The sequence below is a fragment of the Pelodiscus sinensis genome, unplaced genomic scaffold (assembly GCF_049634645.1).
Source record: "Pelodiscus sinensis isolate JC-2024 unplaced genomic scaffold, ASM4963464v1 ctg59, whole genome shotgun sequence".
NCBI classification, from domain to species: Eukaryota; Metazoa; Chordata; order Testudines; family Trionychidae; genus Pelodiscus; species Pelodiscus sinensis.
In genome coordinates, this window is record NW_027465846.1 from 335,483 (window position 1) to 354,476 (window position 18,994).

General features: G+C 56.5%; 3 protein-coding genes across 3 annotated transcripts; all 3 read right to left on the reverse strand.

Annotated features, from left to right (window-relative positions):
• Positions 1-1,208: 1,208 nt before the first annotated feature.
• LOC142823705 (olfactory receptor 3A1-like) lies at positions 1,209-2,147 on the reverse strand. Its single transcript, XM_075914889.1, has one exon. The coding sequence runs from the start codon at positions 2,145-2,147 to the stop codon at positions 1,209-1,211; it is 939 nt and encodes a 312-aa protein (XP_075771004.1).
• Positions 2,148-11,735: 9,588 nt separating this feature from the next.
• LOC142823708 (olfactory receptor 1J1-like) lies at positions 11,736-12,674 on the reverse strand. Its single transcript, XM_075914902.1, has one exon. It carries the CDS (start codon positions 12,672-12,674, stop codon positions 11,736-11,738), a length of 939 nt encoding a protein of 312 aa, XP_075771017.1.
• Positions 12,675-18,055: 5,381 nt separating this feature from the next.
• Positions 18,056-18,994, reverse strand: LOC102460948 (olfactory receptor 1J1-like). The gene has a single exon (XM_006132630.2). It carries the CDS (start codon positions 18,992-18,994, stop codon positions 18,056-18,058), a length of 939 nt encoding a protein of 312 aa, XP_006132692.2.

An 18,994-nucleotide genomic window follows, 5' to 3' on the forward strand; every position in this document is an offset into this window, starting at 1 on the left:
CTCAGAGAACAGCCCAGAATTGGAGCCGGTGGCATCTGGTGCCCCTGACCCTGCCCAGAGGACATGGACGGTTCTGCCCAGAGGATGGACGATGGGCTGCAGAGAGGGACCCAGCAACCGGCCCAGCTCGTCCCAGCGAGGGGAGAACATTGGACGGGGAGGGAGGCAGAGGAGAGGGGCCCAGGTGACCCCATTACCTGGGGAGAAGACAATGGCCGGGGGAGGGGCTGTTGGGGATATTGGAGGCTCTGCCGGGAGACTGGGGCTATTTTGGGGGGGACTGAGGGCAAAGCAGGCAGGACTGAGCTGGCTGCAGGCGAGACTGACATGAGGGCTGAGGGCACACACACACACACACACACACACACACTGTCTCTGCAGAGCGGCATAGGCCAGTAGGGGTCACCCACAGCACAACGCAGCACCCAGTGACTGCCCAACCAGAGTGGATCCAGGGGCACAAGAGTGTACAGCCCCCCCCACTGCGGCACAGGGGGGATATGATGAAGCTCTAGTCCATAAGGAACAGTGTTGAGAAAATAAAAAAGAAAGTGCTATTTATTCCTCGCCACACAAGAACTAGGGGCCAGCTGTGGAAATGAATAGGCAGCAGGTTTAAAGTAAACACAAGGAAGTATTTTTTCCACACAATGCACAGTCAACCTGCGGAACTCCTTGACACAGGATATTACAAAGGCCAGGATTATAACAGGAACGGTGTCAATCGCCTCTGTTTACACAAAGCTGGGAATGAGCAATTAATGGACGATTCCCTGTTCCCTTCATTGCCTCTGGGACACGTGGCACCGGCCACTGTTGGAAGAGGATCCAGGGCCCACCCAATGTGGCTGCTCTTGGGTTCACATGCTTCACTCCCACTGATGCATGTTTGAGGCCCATTGATACAATATACGTGACTACAACAGGCCATAGGGCTGATCTGGTGTGGCCGTGCCTTGGAAAGCATTCCTGAGCGGTCTCCCCATTCACTGGGACGACATGGGCTTTGTGGTCGCGCGTGTGCGTGTGCGTGCGCGTGTGTGTGTCCCAGCTGCATTGCACACGTGTTAGTTCCAGCAACCTCATGTCTGAGGAGAAAAGAACCCAGGTGCCCTAGTGGAGCTAATGGGGATGTTTCCCAAGTTTCCCCAGAGACATCTTGGGTGGAAAGTCCGTGCCCGGTGCAGCGATGGAGCCGCAGGCTGGACTCACGTGCCCCGAGCCAGGACCTTCCTCCCTGTCCTCCTCAGGGCCGCGGCCACGTCCTTGTTCCTCAGGCTGTAGATGAGGGGGTTCAGGGTGGGCACCACTGAGGTGTGGAAGAAGGTCACTTGCTGTTTCTGTCTCTGGGTGGTGCTGGAGTCTGGGTGGAAGTAGAGCCAGGCGAGGCTGCCGTACGTGAGCAACACCACGGTCAGGTGGGAGCTGCAGGTGGACAGGGCCTTGCGCAGGGCTTGGGCAGAGCGCAGGTGGGCTACGACCGCCCCGATGTGGGCGTAGGAAGCCAGGATGAAGGCAAAAGGGGCTCCCACCACCAAGAAACCCTCAGTGGAGACCACCAGCTCGTAGGCGAAGGGCCGGGTGCAGGAGAGGTGCAGCAGGGGCGGCACGTCGCAGAAGAAATGCTGCAGGCGGTTGCCACAGTAATGAAGCCGGGCGGCCATGACGGCGTGCAGCAGGGCGTGCGGGATCACCACGGCCCAGGAGGTGGCCACAATCTTGAGGCACAGGGACCGCGTTACCAGGGCAGCGTAGCGCAGCGGGTTGCAGACGGCCACATAGCGGTCGTAGGCCATGGCAGCCAGCAGGTAGCCGTCCATGTTAACAACCACCACATAGAGGAAGAGCTGGGCCATGCAGCTGGTGAAGGGGATGGCCCGGTGCTGGCTCAGGGCGTGCACCAGGGCCTGGGGCAGGATGATAGAGACCAGGCCCATGTCCACCATGGAAAGCTGGCTGATGAGGAAATACATGGGGCTGTGGAGCTGTGGGTCTGTCCACACCAGCCCCACAAGCATGGAGTTGCCAACTAGGTTCAGCAGATAGGTGACCAGGAACCCTGTGAAGATCAGCGGCTGCAGGTCCTCGATTTCAGACAATCCCAGGAGTACGAATTCGGAGACAGACGTCCAGTTGGCCTCGGCCATGGTGCGGGGCAGCGGCAGCACCTGAGCGGGGAGGAGAAGGGAGTTGGCAGGGAGGGGACTCGCTGACACATTAAGCCGGTCGCTCATTGGGAGCCAAGTCCCATTTAGCCCTTTTTGGGCAACAGTTTAAAAGAGACCCTCGATTTAAACTGTCCCTCGACGGAGACGCCAACCCAAACCTGGCTCAGTTCTGCTCCTGGTCACGCACCATCACTGTAAAAACATGCAGTCCCTCTGCTCTAACTTTGTGTCACTGGGACTCTCACAGTCTGGGCTCGGTCGCAGGCCCGCCAAGAGAAATGCAGGTTATTACCAGCAAGGCCTATGTAGGGAGGAATTGGAGCCCAAGGCGAGAGGGGAGAGGGGTTCTAAAACAACCATTCACAGGGGAAACAGCTGAACTTGCAGGGGGAGATGGTTGGCCAAGTGGAGAGGGCTCAGAGCAGGGCACCGGCAATGCCTGCAAGATTGGAAAACCTGCCTGATCGGGAGAGACGCCAGGCGCTCTCGCTAGTGAGTGGAACAAACAGAAGGCGAAAGGGCGAGTCGGTCCCAGGCTAGAAGGACCGACGGGGGAACAAATTGCTCAGCGGCTCTTGGGTCTAGCAGAGAAGGGTCTGACCCGAGCCAGTGGCTGGAAGAGGCAGCTAGACACAGCGGCTGTGACAGCAGGACACAGGACGTCTAGGAAACCTACCTTGGGGGCGAGAGTGGCCCGGGGCGCTCAGTCCATCGAAGAGCTGGGGAAGAGGGGACTGGGCACCAGTTTGGAAACTCGCTCGCAGCCCTTCGTCCACATGTGGGTCCTGCCCGCAGCCCTGCCCTTCCCAGCGCCGCATGGGAACTGGGGCCTGAGCAAGACGCGGGACTCTGGAAATCTCTCCTGAGAAGAGAGGACTGAGAAAGGAGCGGTGTGTAACGCGTAAGAGGAAACAGGGTGCCATGAAAATGGGACAGAGAAAAGAGCAGCAACAAGGGGGCAGCCTGTCATATTAGAGAGGGCCATTCAAAAATGGACCATAGATGTGGCCAAACACCCAGGGACTGGGGAACTCATTGCCACATGACGGTGTCAAAACTAAAACGTATCAGGATTGCATGAGGGACTGGAGGCTTCCAAACCCATGAGGAATATCCAGAGTTAGAATCACTCAGGCTAACTAGCAGTTGTGGGAGGGACAGTAAACCTCACTCTTCGGGGTGCTGTGAAACCTCTGGCTGCTGGGGGTTAGGAAGGAATGTAATGCTTCTGCAGGTTCTTATCTCTTGTGGCATTTCTCAGCTAAGAGATGGACTCAGAATAGGAGGGGGTTTGTTTTGATCCAGCCGGGCCATTTCTACACCAGCCCCTCTCCCATTTCAACTGACACACAGACACTCACACGTCGCTCATGAGAAATCTTCCATGTCCAGCAAAGGGCCACGGATTTGCCTCCCCTTATAACAGGCTCCGTACAAAGTGCTGGGGGAGTCGGCCCAGCCTGGCATTTCACACTGGCAGGGGCGTGTTTCTGCTGCTCTATGACCCAGGCACCGACAGGCGAGTGCGACAGATTCAAAATGAGTCCTTTTATAATTGTCTGGTTTAAACGAGAACGTCGGTCCCCCGGACCGTCCGTGGGATTTCCTCAGCACCTCGCTGTGAAGTGAAAGGGGTCCAGTCATACCGACTGCTGGGAGCCAAACCTAGAGCTCTCCCCTCATTGCATTTCTAGCCCGGCTCTTTCCACAGGCGCTCGTCTTGGCTGAGAAAAGCCAGGGGTTGTGAATTCACCGCAACCTTTGGCAGATGGAGCCTCTGGAAATTGATGCTCCTGGGGTAGGCGACAAGGGAGACAGGTGCTGGGTGTGCGGAGAGGCCCCGGCTCCCACGCATGTGTGGGAAGGACACAGAGTGGAGACAGAATTTGGTCTGAGCTGGGACCCACCGGTGCGCAGGGTCTTTCTCCGGGCAACATCAAATCACCTGGCTAGCCAGGCAGGGCATGAGGCTGCAGATGGAGGGGCCGGGCTGGGTGAGGGATTGTCAGAGGCGATTGGGGTGGGGAATGTCTGTTCAGAGCCCGATACCAGAGGGACAGAGGGATACAGGAGACGAGGGACTTTTCACTACTGCCCTGATTCCCAACCTGTCCCCGACCCTGCCCCTACATGCCCCCCTCCAGCCGGCATTGCCATCCCAGCCTGTCCCCTGCTGTGCCCCGGCACCCATCCTGACCCCCAGCCTCACCTCAGACATGAACGCCCGGCACCCACCTTGCCCCGGCATCTACAGAGGAACGGCCGCCCCTGCGTGAAGATGAACCCGAGCAACCAGGCCCAGGGGGCAGCAGAGCCGGTCTTAATTAGCCCCACAGGGACTGTGACTGAGAAAACTTTCATTAGCGCTCAGCTGAGACGCCCCACGGCTGGGAGGCTCGAGGGGTCTCTGAGGTCCATGGGCTCCCGTCATCGTGTCTCCTCGTGGACCATCACAAGCAGTCGGTCTCTTGAGTCTGCTAAATCTCTCTCCTGTGCTGGCCAATCCGCACATGCTGGCAACTCACAGACATTGCACTTCCTCCTGCAAAGAGAGGCAGTGTGCCTCAGTTTACCATTTTTTCCTTAATCACCCACACACAGTCCAGAACCCATCTCTGAGCATCCCCAACAAGCGCCCCGATGGCTCATGAAGTAAGAACTGAGGGTTTCCCAGGCCCCAAGGGGGAACGGTCGCAGACACAAGAGGATCCCGGCGCGCCAGGCCGGCCTGCGCAATGGTCACTGCCCGAGCTAAGGACGCCAGGTTCCCTCTTCCCCGGCAGGGCAAACAGCCGGATCCGGGGTCTCGTGGCCCGGCCAGCGCATGCAGTCACTGGCCTGCGACGGGTTCCCATTGGCCGATCGGAAGGACTCTGCGCGGTGCAATGCCCCAGAGACTCATTTCCCCTCCCAGCTGTCCCTGCTCACCCATCGCGCCCGCCCTGGGGAGACCTGCCCGGCCGGCTCACCCTGCCCATGTGTCTTGACAAGCTGTGAGCTTCCCATCCGGAGCGGGACCCCCTCGTCCTTCAGGGCCCCATGGCCTCCCCCTCCCGAGACGGACCTCTGGTCTCCAGCCCCTCGCTCCAGGCCGGGGGCTCTGCCCAGCGCCCCCACGCGGGACAGGCCGAGACACGGACACACTCAGTCGGGTTCATTAGTCACCCGGAGCCCAGCACGGGAAGCCCTCAGCCCCCCCGAGAGGAAGGAAGGTCCCGTAGGCCATTCTGTCAGCCCAGACGGGAACCATTTCTCGGGGGGGGAGGGGGAGACGAAATGTCCACGTTTGTAACGGCCACCGTGGAAAGTCCCTTTTGCAGGGGATGGAAGGGGCTTGGTCAACGGCCATAACTGCCACGTTGGAAGGGCCCATTATTATCGATGGGGAAGGGTCTGTCCTAGTGTCCTAACGGCCACGTTGGAAGGTCCCATTTTCACTGGTGGGGAGGGGGTCTGACCAACTGTCCTAACGGCGACGTTGGAAGGTCCCATTTTCACTGGTGGGGTGATTGCCCCGTGCCCTGCCTAGGGACAGGCAGCTCCCACAAAGTTGTCCCTCCTCTGACTTTTATACCCCAACACAAAGGAGTTCTGTGTTACACTCCAGACGGGTTTGTTACCACATTCATACCGTGAAGCTGCCAGTTCAAAGAAAACCTCCTCGTCTATAGGGCTCAGCAGACTCCTGTACAACCGCTCGGGAATTCGTTTACGTGGCTGTTTGAGACCCCTGGGCTTTTTTCTACCGTCCTCTCCGGTCAGGAATGGGTTTACTTGCATAGGCAACACCTGGTGGGTCACCATGTTACCAATGCCTGCTCTGGTTTCCCTGGTTCGCAGGACAGGAGACCACACGAACCAGCCCCGCTCAGAAAAGCAGCAGCGAGAGCCCCCAGAAGGAGCAGGAGACAATTTACTCCCTGAAACTGGAAAGTGGGGAACCCTCAAAACCCTCTTAGGACTTAATCCCTGCCCCAGCGTGGAAGGAGGGGAAAGCTGAAACCAGAGCCCAGAAGGAGAGGGATTCGGCCAGTGCCCTACCTGTAGGGAAAGGGTTGGCCGTATCTCACACTTTAGTACGTATCCAAGGACCCCTCTGGAGAGACGCCCTATAGATTGAGTGGGAGAGGGTTCAGTTAGCGCTCATAGCTTAGTCTCCGTTGGAGATTCCACTCAGGGGCGTGCCCCAGAGGGGTGTGAATGTGGGGGAAATTCGGTGGGAAGTGCACACCCACTATGCACCTGACAAACCATACAGGAAGGAGCCCCCATCAGAGGGGGTGAGTGTATCACCCATCAGGGAGTCCACAGAGGAACACAAGGAAGCAAGAAGCAAGATGGGGGTGCACACCCCCCCCAAGGCGCAAGGGGCCAGCCAGCGGTGCTGGTGCCAGGCCTTGGGGAAAAGAGAGAGCCCCCAAGTAGCACTAGTAGCCCCCCATTTATAGGGAGCTCCCGTCACTCATAGTCACACCAGTGCTACTTCTAGCCCAGCTTCCTGTCTTCTGCCAATGGCCAGCACCAGGAGCGTCAGATGCAATGAATAAAAGAGCAATTATCCAGTGAGCCATCCCTACTCAGAGCCCAGAAACTGCCGAGGTGGTTTAGGGACACCTGAAGCCTGGCCTTGCCTCCTGGAATGTCTTGTCTGATAATCATTGGTGGACGTAGCCTCTGGAGAGAGACCCTATCAGAGCCCTGAATGCAGGAGAGGTCAAACCTTGGTCCCCAAGGATACAAGACATCAGGAGTAAGTCGGGCACAGAGGTGAAATAGAAGTGTTCAGTCATGCATGGCCATCGGGCCTCAGGTTAGTGTGATATTTAGCTTCGAGAAATATGAAAGTCTCACTGGATTGTGCGTATTGGTATTGTGTGCAAGGGTATGAGGGCTGACTAGGTATGCCAGCAGAAAAGCCAAACTTGAGGAGATGCACAAAGGCACTAGGGTTACCCCGGGACCCTTGTGAAATAGAAACCTCTCCGAGAGGGATGACACGACACAATGGGAACCGGCAGAGCCCAGCGAAAAAGTTTCCAGCACGGGGAAAGAACAGACCAAAGGGTGCAAACGACATCGGGGAGGGGGGGACCTCACTCCAGAACAACGTGCCTGCAAACAGCAGAGGAGCAAAGAGTGAACTATGAGAAGTGCTGGTCCCAAGTTAGATTTCTAGTCAGTGCAGGAAAACCTCAGAAATCCAAACAGCTAACGGAGGGGCTAGATGTGGTCCCTGGTTTACCTGGATCTGCCCCCCTCCAGCATCGGGGAGCCCAGCTCGCACTCTGCCCCCCCCCGCCATACACACACTGCCCCACCACAGGGCTGGATCACACAAAATCCACTAGGCTGGGGCCCCTAGGCGTGCCAGGAAAACATGGGCCGTCTTTCTCCTTCTCAGTTGGGGTCCACGCCAGTGAGGGGGGTTTTGGTTTCTCACTCGTGTGTGGCCCCCGACTGATTTTTCTGAGGGGCCGTAGCCCCCTGGCCCAAATAATGATCCCTTGTGCTAAGAGTATTGTATCTATTTCGAGGGCTAAAGTTAGTCTGCGTGTTTTGTTTCTTGACTCCAGAAATGTGCTTTGTTCTGTCTGCCATCGCTTATAGCCCCTTGAAAGCCCCCTTCTGTAGAGAATCCATCAGTTTCGTCTTCACACCATAAGCCAGGTAGTGCAGTGAATAACTGGAAGGGGCACAGAGCGGTGCCTACCTCTCCCCACATTGAGGGGGGTGAACTGCATGAAACCTTTGGGTCTGTACTCCACAGGGGGTGGGCATGGAGGTCATGTGACATGCCCCATCCCCTGATCCATCCCAGAGCTTATCTCAGAGTCTGTTTTTTCGTGGCTGGGGGTGGCTCTGGGTGTGCATGGCTGGAAGAGGCGTGAGGGCCTAGCACAGCGAGACAAGGTGAAGGGGGCCTAGGCTGGCAGAACAAGGAGGCTCCGTGGGATCCTGGTCCACCAGGCAGCTCCTCAAAGGGGGGCAGCCCCTGTCACAAGCAGACTTTCAAGAGAGTTCCTTTATTCCTTAGGGTATGTCTACACTACAACGTTAATTCGAACTAAGCTAATTCGAACGAACGGATCTAGTCTAAAAAACTAGTTCAAATTAGCGTTTTGCTAATTCGAACTAGCATATCCACATTAAGTGGACCCTGAACCGGGCTTAAGGCTGGCTGGAAGCAGTGTTGGCAGGGCAGCAGGTTAGGACTTAGAGCGTGGAGATGCTGTCTCAGGCTAGCCGAGGGCTGCGCTTAAAGGGACCCGACCCCCACCCCGGACAGACAGTTCTCAGGGGTGCCCCACTTGCAAAGCAGTCCTGGCTTGGATTGCCCGGAGTACCCACACTGGGCACATCACAGCACTCGGCCATCAGCCCGGCTGCACTTGCCGCAGGCTGCCATCTGGGGAGAGGGGGCAATTGGGGGGCTGCAGGAGAGCTTCCACACCCAGAAGCCCGCAGAGCCAGCCCAGTCCTCCCCATCGGGGGCTCGTACCCCATTCCTCCCTCACCTCCTTCCACTTACCCTTCCCTAGCCCCTCTTCTTGATGTACAAAATAAAGGACAATTGTGTTCAAAAATGGAATCTGTCTTTATTGAACAAAACTGGGGGAGACTGGGAAAAGGAGGTGGGAGAGGGGAAGAGAGAGGGTGGGAGAGGGGAGGGCAACTAAAATGATCAGGGGTTGGGAACAGGTCCCATATGAAGAGAGGCTAAAGAGACTGGGACTTTTCAGCTTAGAAAAGAGGAGATGGAGGGGGGACAGGATAGAGGTCTCTAAAAGCAGGAGTTGGGTGGAGAGGGTGCATACAGAAAAGTTCTTCATTAGTTCCCATAAAGAAGGACTAGAGGACACCAAAGGAAAGAAATGGGTAGCAGGCTTCAAACTAGTAACAGAAAGTTGTTCTTCACAAAGCAAAGAATCAACCTGTGGAACTCCTTGCTGCAGGAGGCTGTGAAGGCTAGAACTAGAACAGAGTTTAAAGGGACGTGAGATCAAGTCATGGAGGTTGGGTCCATGGGGTGCTCTTAGCCAGGGGGTAGGAGTGGTGTCCCTGCCCAAGGTTTGTGGAAGGCTGGAGAGGGATGGCATGAGACAAATGGCTTGGTCACTGTCTTCGGTCCATCCCCTCCAGAGTCCCTAGGGTTGGCCGCTGTCGGCAGACAGGCTACTGGGCTAGATGGGCCTTTGGTCTGACCCAGGACGGCCATTGTAAGCTGAGGGCTCAGGGTCGGAGGTCTCAGTGGACCCCCTTGATTTTCATGCACACCTGCTCATGGGTGGCCAGGCTGGCAGCTCTCCTGCTCTAGCCGGCCACTTTCCTGTGCCTAGTGCGGAGATCGTGGACGAGGTCCGCACTAGCCCAGGCGGGTGCCCACCTCTTGCGGTCCCGGGCAAGCTCCCGGGAGCCACCAGCCTGGTCCCGGGAAGAGGTGGAGGGCTGGGGGGCATCGGGTGGGTGGCTCTGTGCTGTGCCAGGTGCAGGGTCTGCTGGCTGTGTGCTGGCAGGCTTGCACCTGGCACGGGCACCGTAGCCAGCCCGTGCCCCTTTAAGAGGTCCGGGGCCGGGAGGGGGGCAAACGAGTTTCCCTGGTGTTGGCCAGAGTGGCCACCAGGGAAACCTGGGGAAGGCTAGCCTCCCACTAGTTCGAATTAAGGGCCTACACAGCCCTTAATTGGAACTAGTAAGTTCGAACTAGGCTTAATCCTCGTGGAATGAGGATTACCTAGTTCGAACTAAGCGCTCCGTTAGTTCGAATTAAGTTCGCTAGTGTAGCGCCTATGAAAGTTATTCGAACTAACGTCCGTTAGTTTGAACTAACTTTGTAGCGTAGACATACCCTCTGGTATATATGGTCATGCCAATTTTCTTCCCCAATTTGATCTGAGGAAGTGGGTCTGGCCCACAAAAGCTCATCACCTAATAAACCATCTTGTCAGTCTTTAAGTGCTGCATAGTCCTGTCTTTTGTTTCAGCAAGACCAGACTAACAGGGCTGCATCTCTATCACTGTTCTGTGTTTTGTGCTTTTAATTTCTTTGTAACCAGCGCTGACCTTTATGCCTCGTTACTTGTACTCAACTTACAATCTGTCGGGCTGGGGTTCATCAAGCTCTTTTCTCGTCTTCTCTGGACCGGTTTGTGTCTGGATGGGAGGGGCTTGCAAACTCCTTTTGCCTCCCGTTTTCGATTTATGAAATGTTGGGCTAGCGCTGAGCTCGTATTGTCCAGAAGGATGCTGGGCTGGGAATGAGGGACTGTGCCATCCGGCTGGGAATTCGCGGTGTAATTCTTGGACGGATGGTGCATTATAGCCGGGGGCTGGGATTTACACCCCGGCGGCTGCGTGCAAGCAGACCAGGCACAGTGGCCAACGCAGCAGAGGGGTGTGAAAGGAGCCGTTGGCCAGAGAACTTAGGGGACCCCGCCGTGCATTTTCTCACCGTCCAACGGTTGAGCTGGGGGTTGGGTGAGTCAAGCCAGGAACCAGGTTCCAGCCCCCCTTGCTTTCCCAGGTAGACATGACCTTGATGCGAGTGCGCCAATAGCATGGCATGATCCCGACTTCCTGTCCCCTGGCCCATCGAGTCTGGGAGAGGGTCACGTTCTGGAAGGGGCCTGGGATACCTGGATGCAGGGAGTTGGACACATCCCATTGCATTAGGACCCGGCGTCCCACAATGCCTGGGCTTACCACTGAGTGCAGACGTTCAAGCCCTGGACTGACAGACCCAGCGTGTGCCACTCCCCTTCTACTAACCCTGCGCTGACCCTGCCGTGTAGACAGACCCTGCCACGACTCAGTTCGTTTCCCACCACCGCCCACCCCAGGAGCACAAATACACGTCGCTGGCTCGTTGCCTGTCCTGAGAGCAAATTCAAAAGGGGGAAACTGAGGCAGGCAAGGGTGCCACACAAACCCATTTGGAAATTCCCCGTTTGTCATATTATCCCATGCCCCCCACCCTCTCGCCTCTGCCTCGGTGGCTAAACATCCTGCCAGATTTTGGTGTCGTGAGTTTGTCAGTCTTGGGACTCACGTTGGTTCTTCCCAGTGTGGAAAGGGGTGTGAAAGAGATTTATCAAAACATAATTAGTGTGGAGGAAGCGAATAAGGAAGGTTTATTTCCTTCTCAATTGTGCAAGACCTAGGGGCCATGAAAAGAAATTAATAGGTAGCAAGTTTAAAATGAAGTATTTTTTCAACAGTGCACAGTCAACCTGTGGAACTCCTCGCCGGAAGATGTTGCGAAGGTGATTGTAACAGGGTTCGGAAATGAACGAGATGAAGGACACGTCCACCAATGGCTATTAGCCAGGATAGGCAGGAATGGTGTCCCTGGCCTCTGTTGGTCAGAACATGCCTTGAGAACACGTTCTGTGGGCTCTGTGTGCTTGTGTGAGTAGGTGGGTGCGACCCTACAAATGTGTTAGTTCCACCAGCCTCATGTCAGAGGGGAAAAGAGCCCAGGTGTCTTAGGGGAGGCAAGAGCGAAGGTTCCCCAGACACATCTTGGGTGGAAAGTCCATGCCAGTGCAGCGATGGAGCCCCAGGCTGGTCTCAGGCGCCCCGAGCCAGGACCTTCCTTCTCACCCTTGTCAGGGCTGTGGCCACGTCCTTGTTCCTCAGGCTGTAGATGAGGGGGTTCAGGGCGGGCGCCACGACGGTGTAGAAGATGACCACCTGCCGGACTTGTGCGTGGGCGTAGCTGGAGTCTGGGTGAAAGTAGATCCAGGTGACAGTGCCGTAGAAGAGCGTCACCACGGTCAGGTGGGAGCCGCAGGTGGAGAGGGCCTTGCGCAGGGCTTGGGCAGAGCGTAGACGGGCCACGGCCACCCCGATGCGGGTGTAGGAGGCCAGGATGAAGGTGGAAGGGGCCATCACTAATAGGACGCCCTGGGTGGAGATCACCAGCTCGTTGGCGAAGGGCCGGGTGCAGGGGAGGCGCAGCAGGGCCGGTACGTCGCAGAAGAAATGCTGCAGGCAGTTGCCACAGTAACGCAGCTGGGCGGCCATGACGGTGTGCAGCAGAGAATGCGGGATCACCACGGCCAATGAAGCAGCCACCATCTTGAGGCACAGGGACCGCGTCACCACGGCGGCGTAGCGCAGCGGGTCGCAGACGGCCACGTAGCGGTCGTAGGCCATGGCAGCCAGCAGGTAGCCCTCCATGTTGCCCACGGCCAGGAAAACAAAGACTTGGCCCATGCAGCTGGCGAAGGGGATGGCCCGGTGCTGGGTCAAAATGTGCACCAGGGCCTGGGGCAGGGTGATGGAGGTGAAGCTCATGTCCACCACGGCCAGCTGGCTGAGGAGGAAATACATGGGGCTGTGGAGCTGGGTGTCAGCCCATACCGCCAGCAGCAGCACGGAGTTGCCGACTAGGTTCACCAGATAGGTGGCCAGCAACCCCGCGAAGATCAGCGGCTGCAGGTCCTGGCGTTCGGACAGGCCCAGGAGCACGAACTCGGAGACGGACGTCCAGTTGGCCTCGGCCATGGTGAGGGGCCGCGGCAGCACCTGAGCGGGGGATAGAAGGACGTCGGCCGTGACGTAACACGCTGATGAATGACGCCAGCCCGCTCTGGAGAACGGATTAACAGCACCACCCTGTGTAAAAAGTCCTGTGTTTGTGATTCCACCCAACCCTCATTAAGTTCTACGAACCGTTGCTCACCCTCTCTGCAGACATTGACACCCGATGTCTCATCTGACTTTGTCCAGCTCCTACTTCCGGACGCTGGCCCGCGGTGTTTGTTAGTCGGCCATATTGTCGCTCTGTGACACTGCCAAACCCAGCACCCGCTCTTGCCAAGACGACAGACAACTGCTAAGAACTAACAAACTCATGGCTGGAGGCCACAGCAGGTCACCTGCGGGGCAGTTTTGCTCAGAGTAGAGACAAGTCACGTAGAACGTAGGTGGAGTTCCGACTCTCTGGAATGCTTTAACGTAAAAAATGCTATTTCCTAGAGCCCATTGGTGCGTGTGTATTTGCTCACGTTACCCTGTGAACATCGCTCCTCTTGCTTTTCCCTTTATTCCGGGGTGGCTACGGGACTTGTCTATGGGTTAAAATCTGAGGATTCAGTTCATCTCAGGGTAAGTGATTGGTCTCGGGACTGAAAGCAACCTGAACGGGGCAGAATTTTGGTGGAAGAGACCTCTGATCACGACGGATCTCAAGACGTTATCCAGTCCCGCCCCAAAGTGCTGTAGCAAGAGGCAGTAAAGCTAGACCACCCCAACGGCTGTTTGTCCGGCCTCTTCTGGGAAACCTCCAATGACTGGACATCCCACATCCTCTCTAGGAAGCTGGTTGCGGAGTTTAACTAGTGTCAGAATTGGAACGCTCTCCCTAACCTCTGACATAAACCTCCCTTGCTGCAGATCATGTGGAGACGGAGAACAGTCGAGCACCGCGCTTGTTACAACAGTCCGGAACAACTGTGAAGATTGGTCTTTGCTCAAGACTAGAGATGCCCAGTGTTTTTAACCATGGCCACGTTCTGCTCTACTCTGCACTGATCAGGCGTCAGTCAGAGTGTTGGGTCCAGTTCTGGGCACCGCATTTCAAGAAAGAGGTGGAGAAACTTGAGAAAGTCCAGAGAAGAGCAACTGACGGTCTAGAGAACAGGAGCTGTGAGGGAAGGCTGAAAGAACCGGGCTTGCTTAGTTTGGAAAGGAGAAGACTGAGAGGGGACATGATGGCAGCTTTCAAGTATCTAAACGGGTGTCACAAGGAGGAGGGAGAAAAATCGTTCCCCTTGGCCTCTGAGGCAGGACAAGAAGCAATGGGCTTAGACTGCAGCAAGGGAGGCTTAGGTTCAACCCAAGGAAAAACTTCCTAGCGAGAGGGGTTGTGGAATCCCCATCCCTGGAGATATTGACGTGCAGGTTGGACGGACGCCTGGCAGGGATGGTCTGGCCCCAACTGTATGTTTTTGCGACCGGCGACTACGTCTGAGTGGGCCCCGCCTGGTTACCAGGTTTATAACGGGGGGGGGGGGGGAGGGCGACGCTTAGCTCTCGAGCCACATGCGGGTCTTTGATTAAGAAAATGCGGCTCCTGCTGTTCTGAGCCGCGGGCCCGGACTGATCACGGCTGGCCGCTCTGTGCATGGTCCCCAGCGCCTGGAGGGAGACGCGCGTGGCGGCAGCGGTGGACATTGGTACACCAACCCCCAGCCCCTTTCCGCTCACATACAAACATCGTCCTTCGCGAGAAATCGCCGGTGGCCAGCAAAGGGCTCCGGGTTTGCCTGCTGGAACCCAACCTTTCCCTCCGACAATTTCCACCCGCAACAGTCAGAAATGTCCCACCTGAAGGGTCCCTCGGCCCCGTCTCTGGGTGGGAAATTAGTTATTGATTCAAAAACATGGCAAATATCCCCCGTTTTGCCTTAAAAAGTTCCAACATGTTTCTCAGTTTGAGCCAAGCAGAACCCTGACGTTTCCAGCCCAAACCATAAGAAAAGTATCTTTGGATTGTGTGTGTGTGTGTGTGTGTGTGTTGTTTTCTTTCCAGGAGCTATTAAGTGCAGAGTTTCCCACCCTGCTGGAATGAAGCCAGCTCCTTCATCCCATTGCCGCAACGGAGGTTTAGGTCAGACACTAGGAGACGCTGTCTGGCTGCCAGGATGACAAAGTGCTGGGACAAATGGCCAAGGGAGGTTGTGGAGTCTCTGTCATCAGAGGTTTTAAGAGCAGGTTAGAAACCCCTCAGTGCGGGATCTAGATAATATTTAGCCCTGCCTCGGTTGCCTGACTAGACCGAGGGCCCTTCCAGTCCTACATTTCTGTGCTTCTAGTCATAAGGTGGAATCCAGACAGAAAAAGTACTTTAAATCAAAGAACACGCTACAAAACTTCCCAGAGATCCCCCTAGGATCTTGGTCGGTATCTGTTCTTCCCACTTATGAAGTTCACTACAGACCACGGTGACCGCTCCTTCCTCAGGGTGTAGTTTCAAAAGGCTGGGACTTTCTTTTCTTTGCAGAACCAGAATTTGCCTTCACGACCCATCCCCGTAGGGATGCCCCAAGACACTGCTTGGTTGTGAGTCTGTTCTGGTCTGGTGCATTGTTCCATCCGGACTTTTGAAGCCTTCTCTCATAGATTTGCTAAAGCGGCGAGGAGTCCTGCGGCACCTTATAGACTAACCGAAGTGTTGGAGCATAAGCTTTCGTGGGCAAGGACCCACTTCGTCAGATTTGTAGATTCTAGCCTGGTGGGTCTCAAGTGGGGGGGGCTGTCGCCCTGGGAGTAGAAAGGGGTCTCCCGGAGGGACATCAACGCCTCTGAGTATGACCTGCTTTTACAACAGGCTCCGTGAAAAGCCCCAGAGAAGTCCGCGCAGACTAACGTTTCATACAGCAGCGTGTTTATGCCGCTCTACGCACTGTGCATGGACATGTCAGAGCGATACACTCCACAGGATGGATTGTATAATAAGCAGGTGAAAATGAGGACGTCAGCAATCGGTCAGTAACGGCGGGTGTGACCCGCTTGCATTGTTTTACATCTGATTTCATATGCGAGTCCTATTTAAACGAGGTGAAACGTAAGGCGGAGGCGAGAGAAATGGCACCCCTGAAAGAGGTCCAGTCGCCTGGAAAGGCTGAGACCCAAATCCGGAGCTCGTCCCTGCTTTAGTTCCGAGCACGGCTCTTTGAGACAAACACCCCGTCGTGTCTGACGCTGCCAGGTGTGATCTACGCACCCGCTGTTCCTTGTGCCCCTCGTTAATGACATTCAGGGTTATCAATTGACGCCTTTCTCCCCAGGCTGACCGTGTCTGGCGTCAGCTCCGAGCCAGAGGGTGTCTCCTCCCGCCTGCCCCTTTGGAAAACTTCCGTATCGTCCCAGGCCACATCGCGCAACGGCCCCAAAGAGTGTTCGGCGCTTTTAATACGGGGGCCGGAGGGTGCAGCGGGAAGCGTCCCCTGCTCTCCATGAGAAGCCTGGGACCCATTGGACGGAAAGGCTCCTTTTTCCATGGGCTGGGCACAAAGCACGTCCCCACTCGGAGCTCTCAGTTTGGTCCCGTCGCTCCTCTCCCGGGAATTGATGCTCTTGGTGAAGGGGATGAGGTGGAGAAAGCTCCAGGTGTCCGGAGATCCATGGGAAGGAGGCCGGGTGGGACAGCGCTCCATTTGGAATGCTGAGCGGGGTCCCACCGGTGCGCAGGGTCCCTCTCTGGGCACCGTCAAAGCCCCTGGCCAGGCAGGGGGACGTGTGAGGGTGGAGAGGGAGGGGCTGGGCTGGGTGAGCGACTGGCAGTCGGTCGGTTTCACGCGGAGTGACCCGAGGCGTGGTTCTGGGGAAAGGGAAGTTGGAACAGGACCTGCCATGGGGCCGCCACAGCCGGGGCGGTTGCACTTGTGCTAGGTTAGGGATGTGGCCAGGCTGAGAATTGTGTCGTGTCCCCAGCCGACCAGGCAGAGGATGAAAACTCCCTGCCACTTGAAAGGCCCGTCACCAAGACACGGTTCCCCCGCGTCGCATTGACACAGACTTTCAGCAGAGAGACTGGATTCCTCACATACGAGTTGGCGAGTTCGATTAGCAGCCACAGGCGTCAGGCAAACCCCTCCCAGGCGCCTCTGCACGGCTAAGGGTTCTGAGAGGTGCGGTTTGGTGGAGTGAGTTTGTCAGGACTCAGCTGCAAAGGCCTGAGGACCCTAAACCAAGGGGAGGGGAGTCCCTCATGGCTTCCTGTCCAGTGGCTACGATGCCAATGGGTTAGATGAGGCTTTACTGCACCCTGCAGTGAGAGGCAAAGGTCCTAGCTACAATTCCCTGCCAGGGCCAGGGCTTCTTCATACATTCCCAGGCCACTGGGAGCGTCTGCTGTGACCCCCTGTATCGCCCAGGCCGGAGAACGACCCCAGAGAATTCCTAGCACAGATCTGTTAGATAAACCCCTCTCCCCTCGATGTGCAGCTGAAAAAGCCACCAGTGTGCTGGGAGTCATTAGCAAAGGGACTGATTAGCAAAATATCCCATGACCTCTGCATGAATCCATGGTAGACCCACCGTCTGAGTACTGCATGCAAATGTGGTCACCCCACCTCCAAGCAGACATACTGGAACTGGAGAAGGTGCAGAGAGGGAAAATGAAAATGGTTCGGGGCATGGAACAACCTCCCGATGAGGGCAGATTTATTAAGTCTGAGACTTTTCTGCTTGGAAGAGTGACACCGCGAGGGATATGGTAGCGGTCAGTAAAATGATCACTGTTGTGGCGAGAATAAATAAGGGAATGGTATTTACACCTTCTCACCACACAAGAATTAAGGGTGACCCCACAAAATGAATAGGCAGCACTTTTAAAACAAACAGAAGGCAGTATTTCTTCACCCAATGCACAGTCAGCCTGTGGAACTCCTTGCCACAGGATGTTCTGAAGGAGAAGACTATAGCAGGGTTCACAATCAGACTAGATATGTCCATCAATGGTCCTTAGCCAGGATGGGCAGGAAAGGTGTCCCCAGCCTCTGTTTGTCCGAAGCTGGGAATGGCAACAGGGAATGGATAGCTTGATGATATTCTATTCTGTTCTGTTCATTCCCTCTGGGCACCTGGCTTTGGCCACTGTCAGAAGACAGATCCTGACCTCGATGGACCATTGGACAGACCCGGTCTAGCTGCTCTTATGAGCTCTTATAAAGCTCCTCGACAACTTGCTTTGACGGACCCCCTTTTCCACGGAAAGACTTGGGCTGTGTGTACTTGTGTATGCGTAGGCGGGTGTGACCCTACGTGTGTGTTAGTTGCACCAGCCTCATGTGTGAGGGGAAAACAGCCCAGGTGTCCTGGAAGAGCTAAGGGGGAAGGTTTCCCAGACACATCGTGGGTGGAAAGTCCATGCCCAGTGCTCACGCACACTGAGCCAGGACCTTCCTCTTTGCCCTCCTCAGGGCCGCGGCCACGTCCTTGTTCCTCAGGCTGTAGATGAGGGGGTTCAGGGTGGGCACCACGGAGGTGTAGAAGAAGGTCACTTGCTGTTTCTGCCCAGGGGTGTTGCTGGAATCTGGGTGGAAGTAGAGCCAGGCCACGGTGCCGTACGTGAGCAACACCACGGTCAGGTGGGAGCCGCAGGTGGAGAGGGCCTTGCGCAGGGCTTGGGCAGAGCGCAGGCGGCCCACGGCCACCCCGATGCAGACGTAGGAGGCCAGGATGATGGCGCAAGGGGTTCCCACCACCAACGTGGCCTCGGTGAAGAGCACCAGCTCATTGACGAAGGGCCGGGTGCAGGAGAGACGCAGCAGCGATTGCAGGTGACAGAAGTAATGCGGCAGGCGATTGCTGCAGTAACGCAGCTGGGCGGTCATGATGGTGTGCAGCAGGGAGTGCGGGATCACCACGGCCCACGAAGCAGCCACTATCTTGAGGCACAGGGACCGCGTCACCACGGCGGCGTAGCGCAGCGGGTCGCAGACGGCCACGTAGCGGTCGTAGGCCATGGCAGCCAGTAGGCAGCCCTCCATGGTGCTCACGGACAGGTAGATGAAGAGCTGGGCCATGCAGCGGGCGAAGAGGATGGCCCGGTGTTGGGTCAGGGCGTGCACCAGAGCCTGGGGCAGGGTGATGCAGACGAGGCCCATGTCCAGCACGGCCAGCTGACTGAGGAAGAAATACATGGGGCTGTGGAGCTGGGGGTCGGCCCACACCAGACCCACAAGCATGGAGTTGCCGGCTAGGTTCACCAGATAGGTGACCAGGAAAACGGCCACGATCAGCGGCTGCAGGTCCTGGCGTTCGGACAGGCCCAGGAGCAGGAACTCGGAGACGGACGTCCAGTTGGCCTCGGCCAT

Excerpts from the sequence above, each read along its gene's own strand:
- LOC142823705 (XM_075914889.1), bottom strand. The coding sequence starts at position 2,147 with ATGGCCGAGGCCAACTGGACGTCTGTCTCCGAATTCGTACTCCTGGGA.
- LOC142823708 (XM_075914902.1), bottom strand. The coding sequence starts at position 12,674 with ATGGCCGAGGCCAACTGGACGTCCGTCTCCGAGTTCGTGCTCCTGGGC.
- LOC102460948 (XM_006132630.2), bottom strand. The coding sequence starts at position 18,994 with ATGGCCGAGGCCAACTGGACGTCCGTCTCCGAGTTCCTGCTCCTGGGC.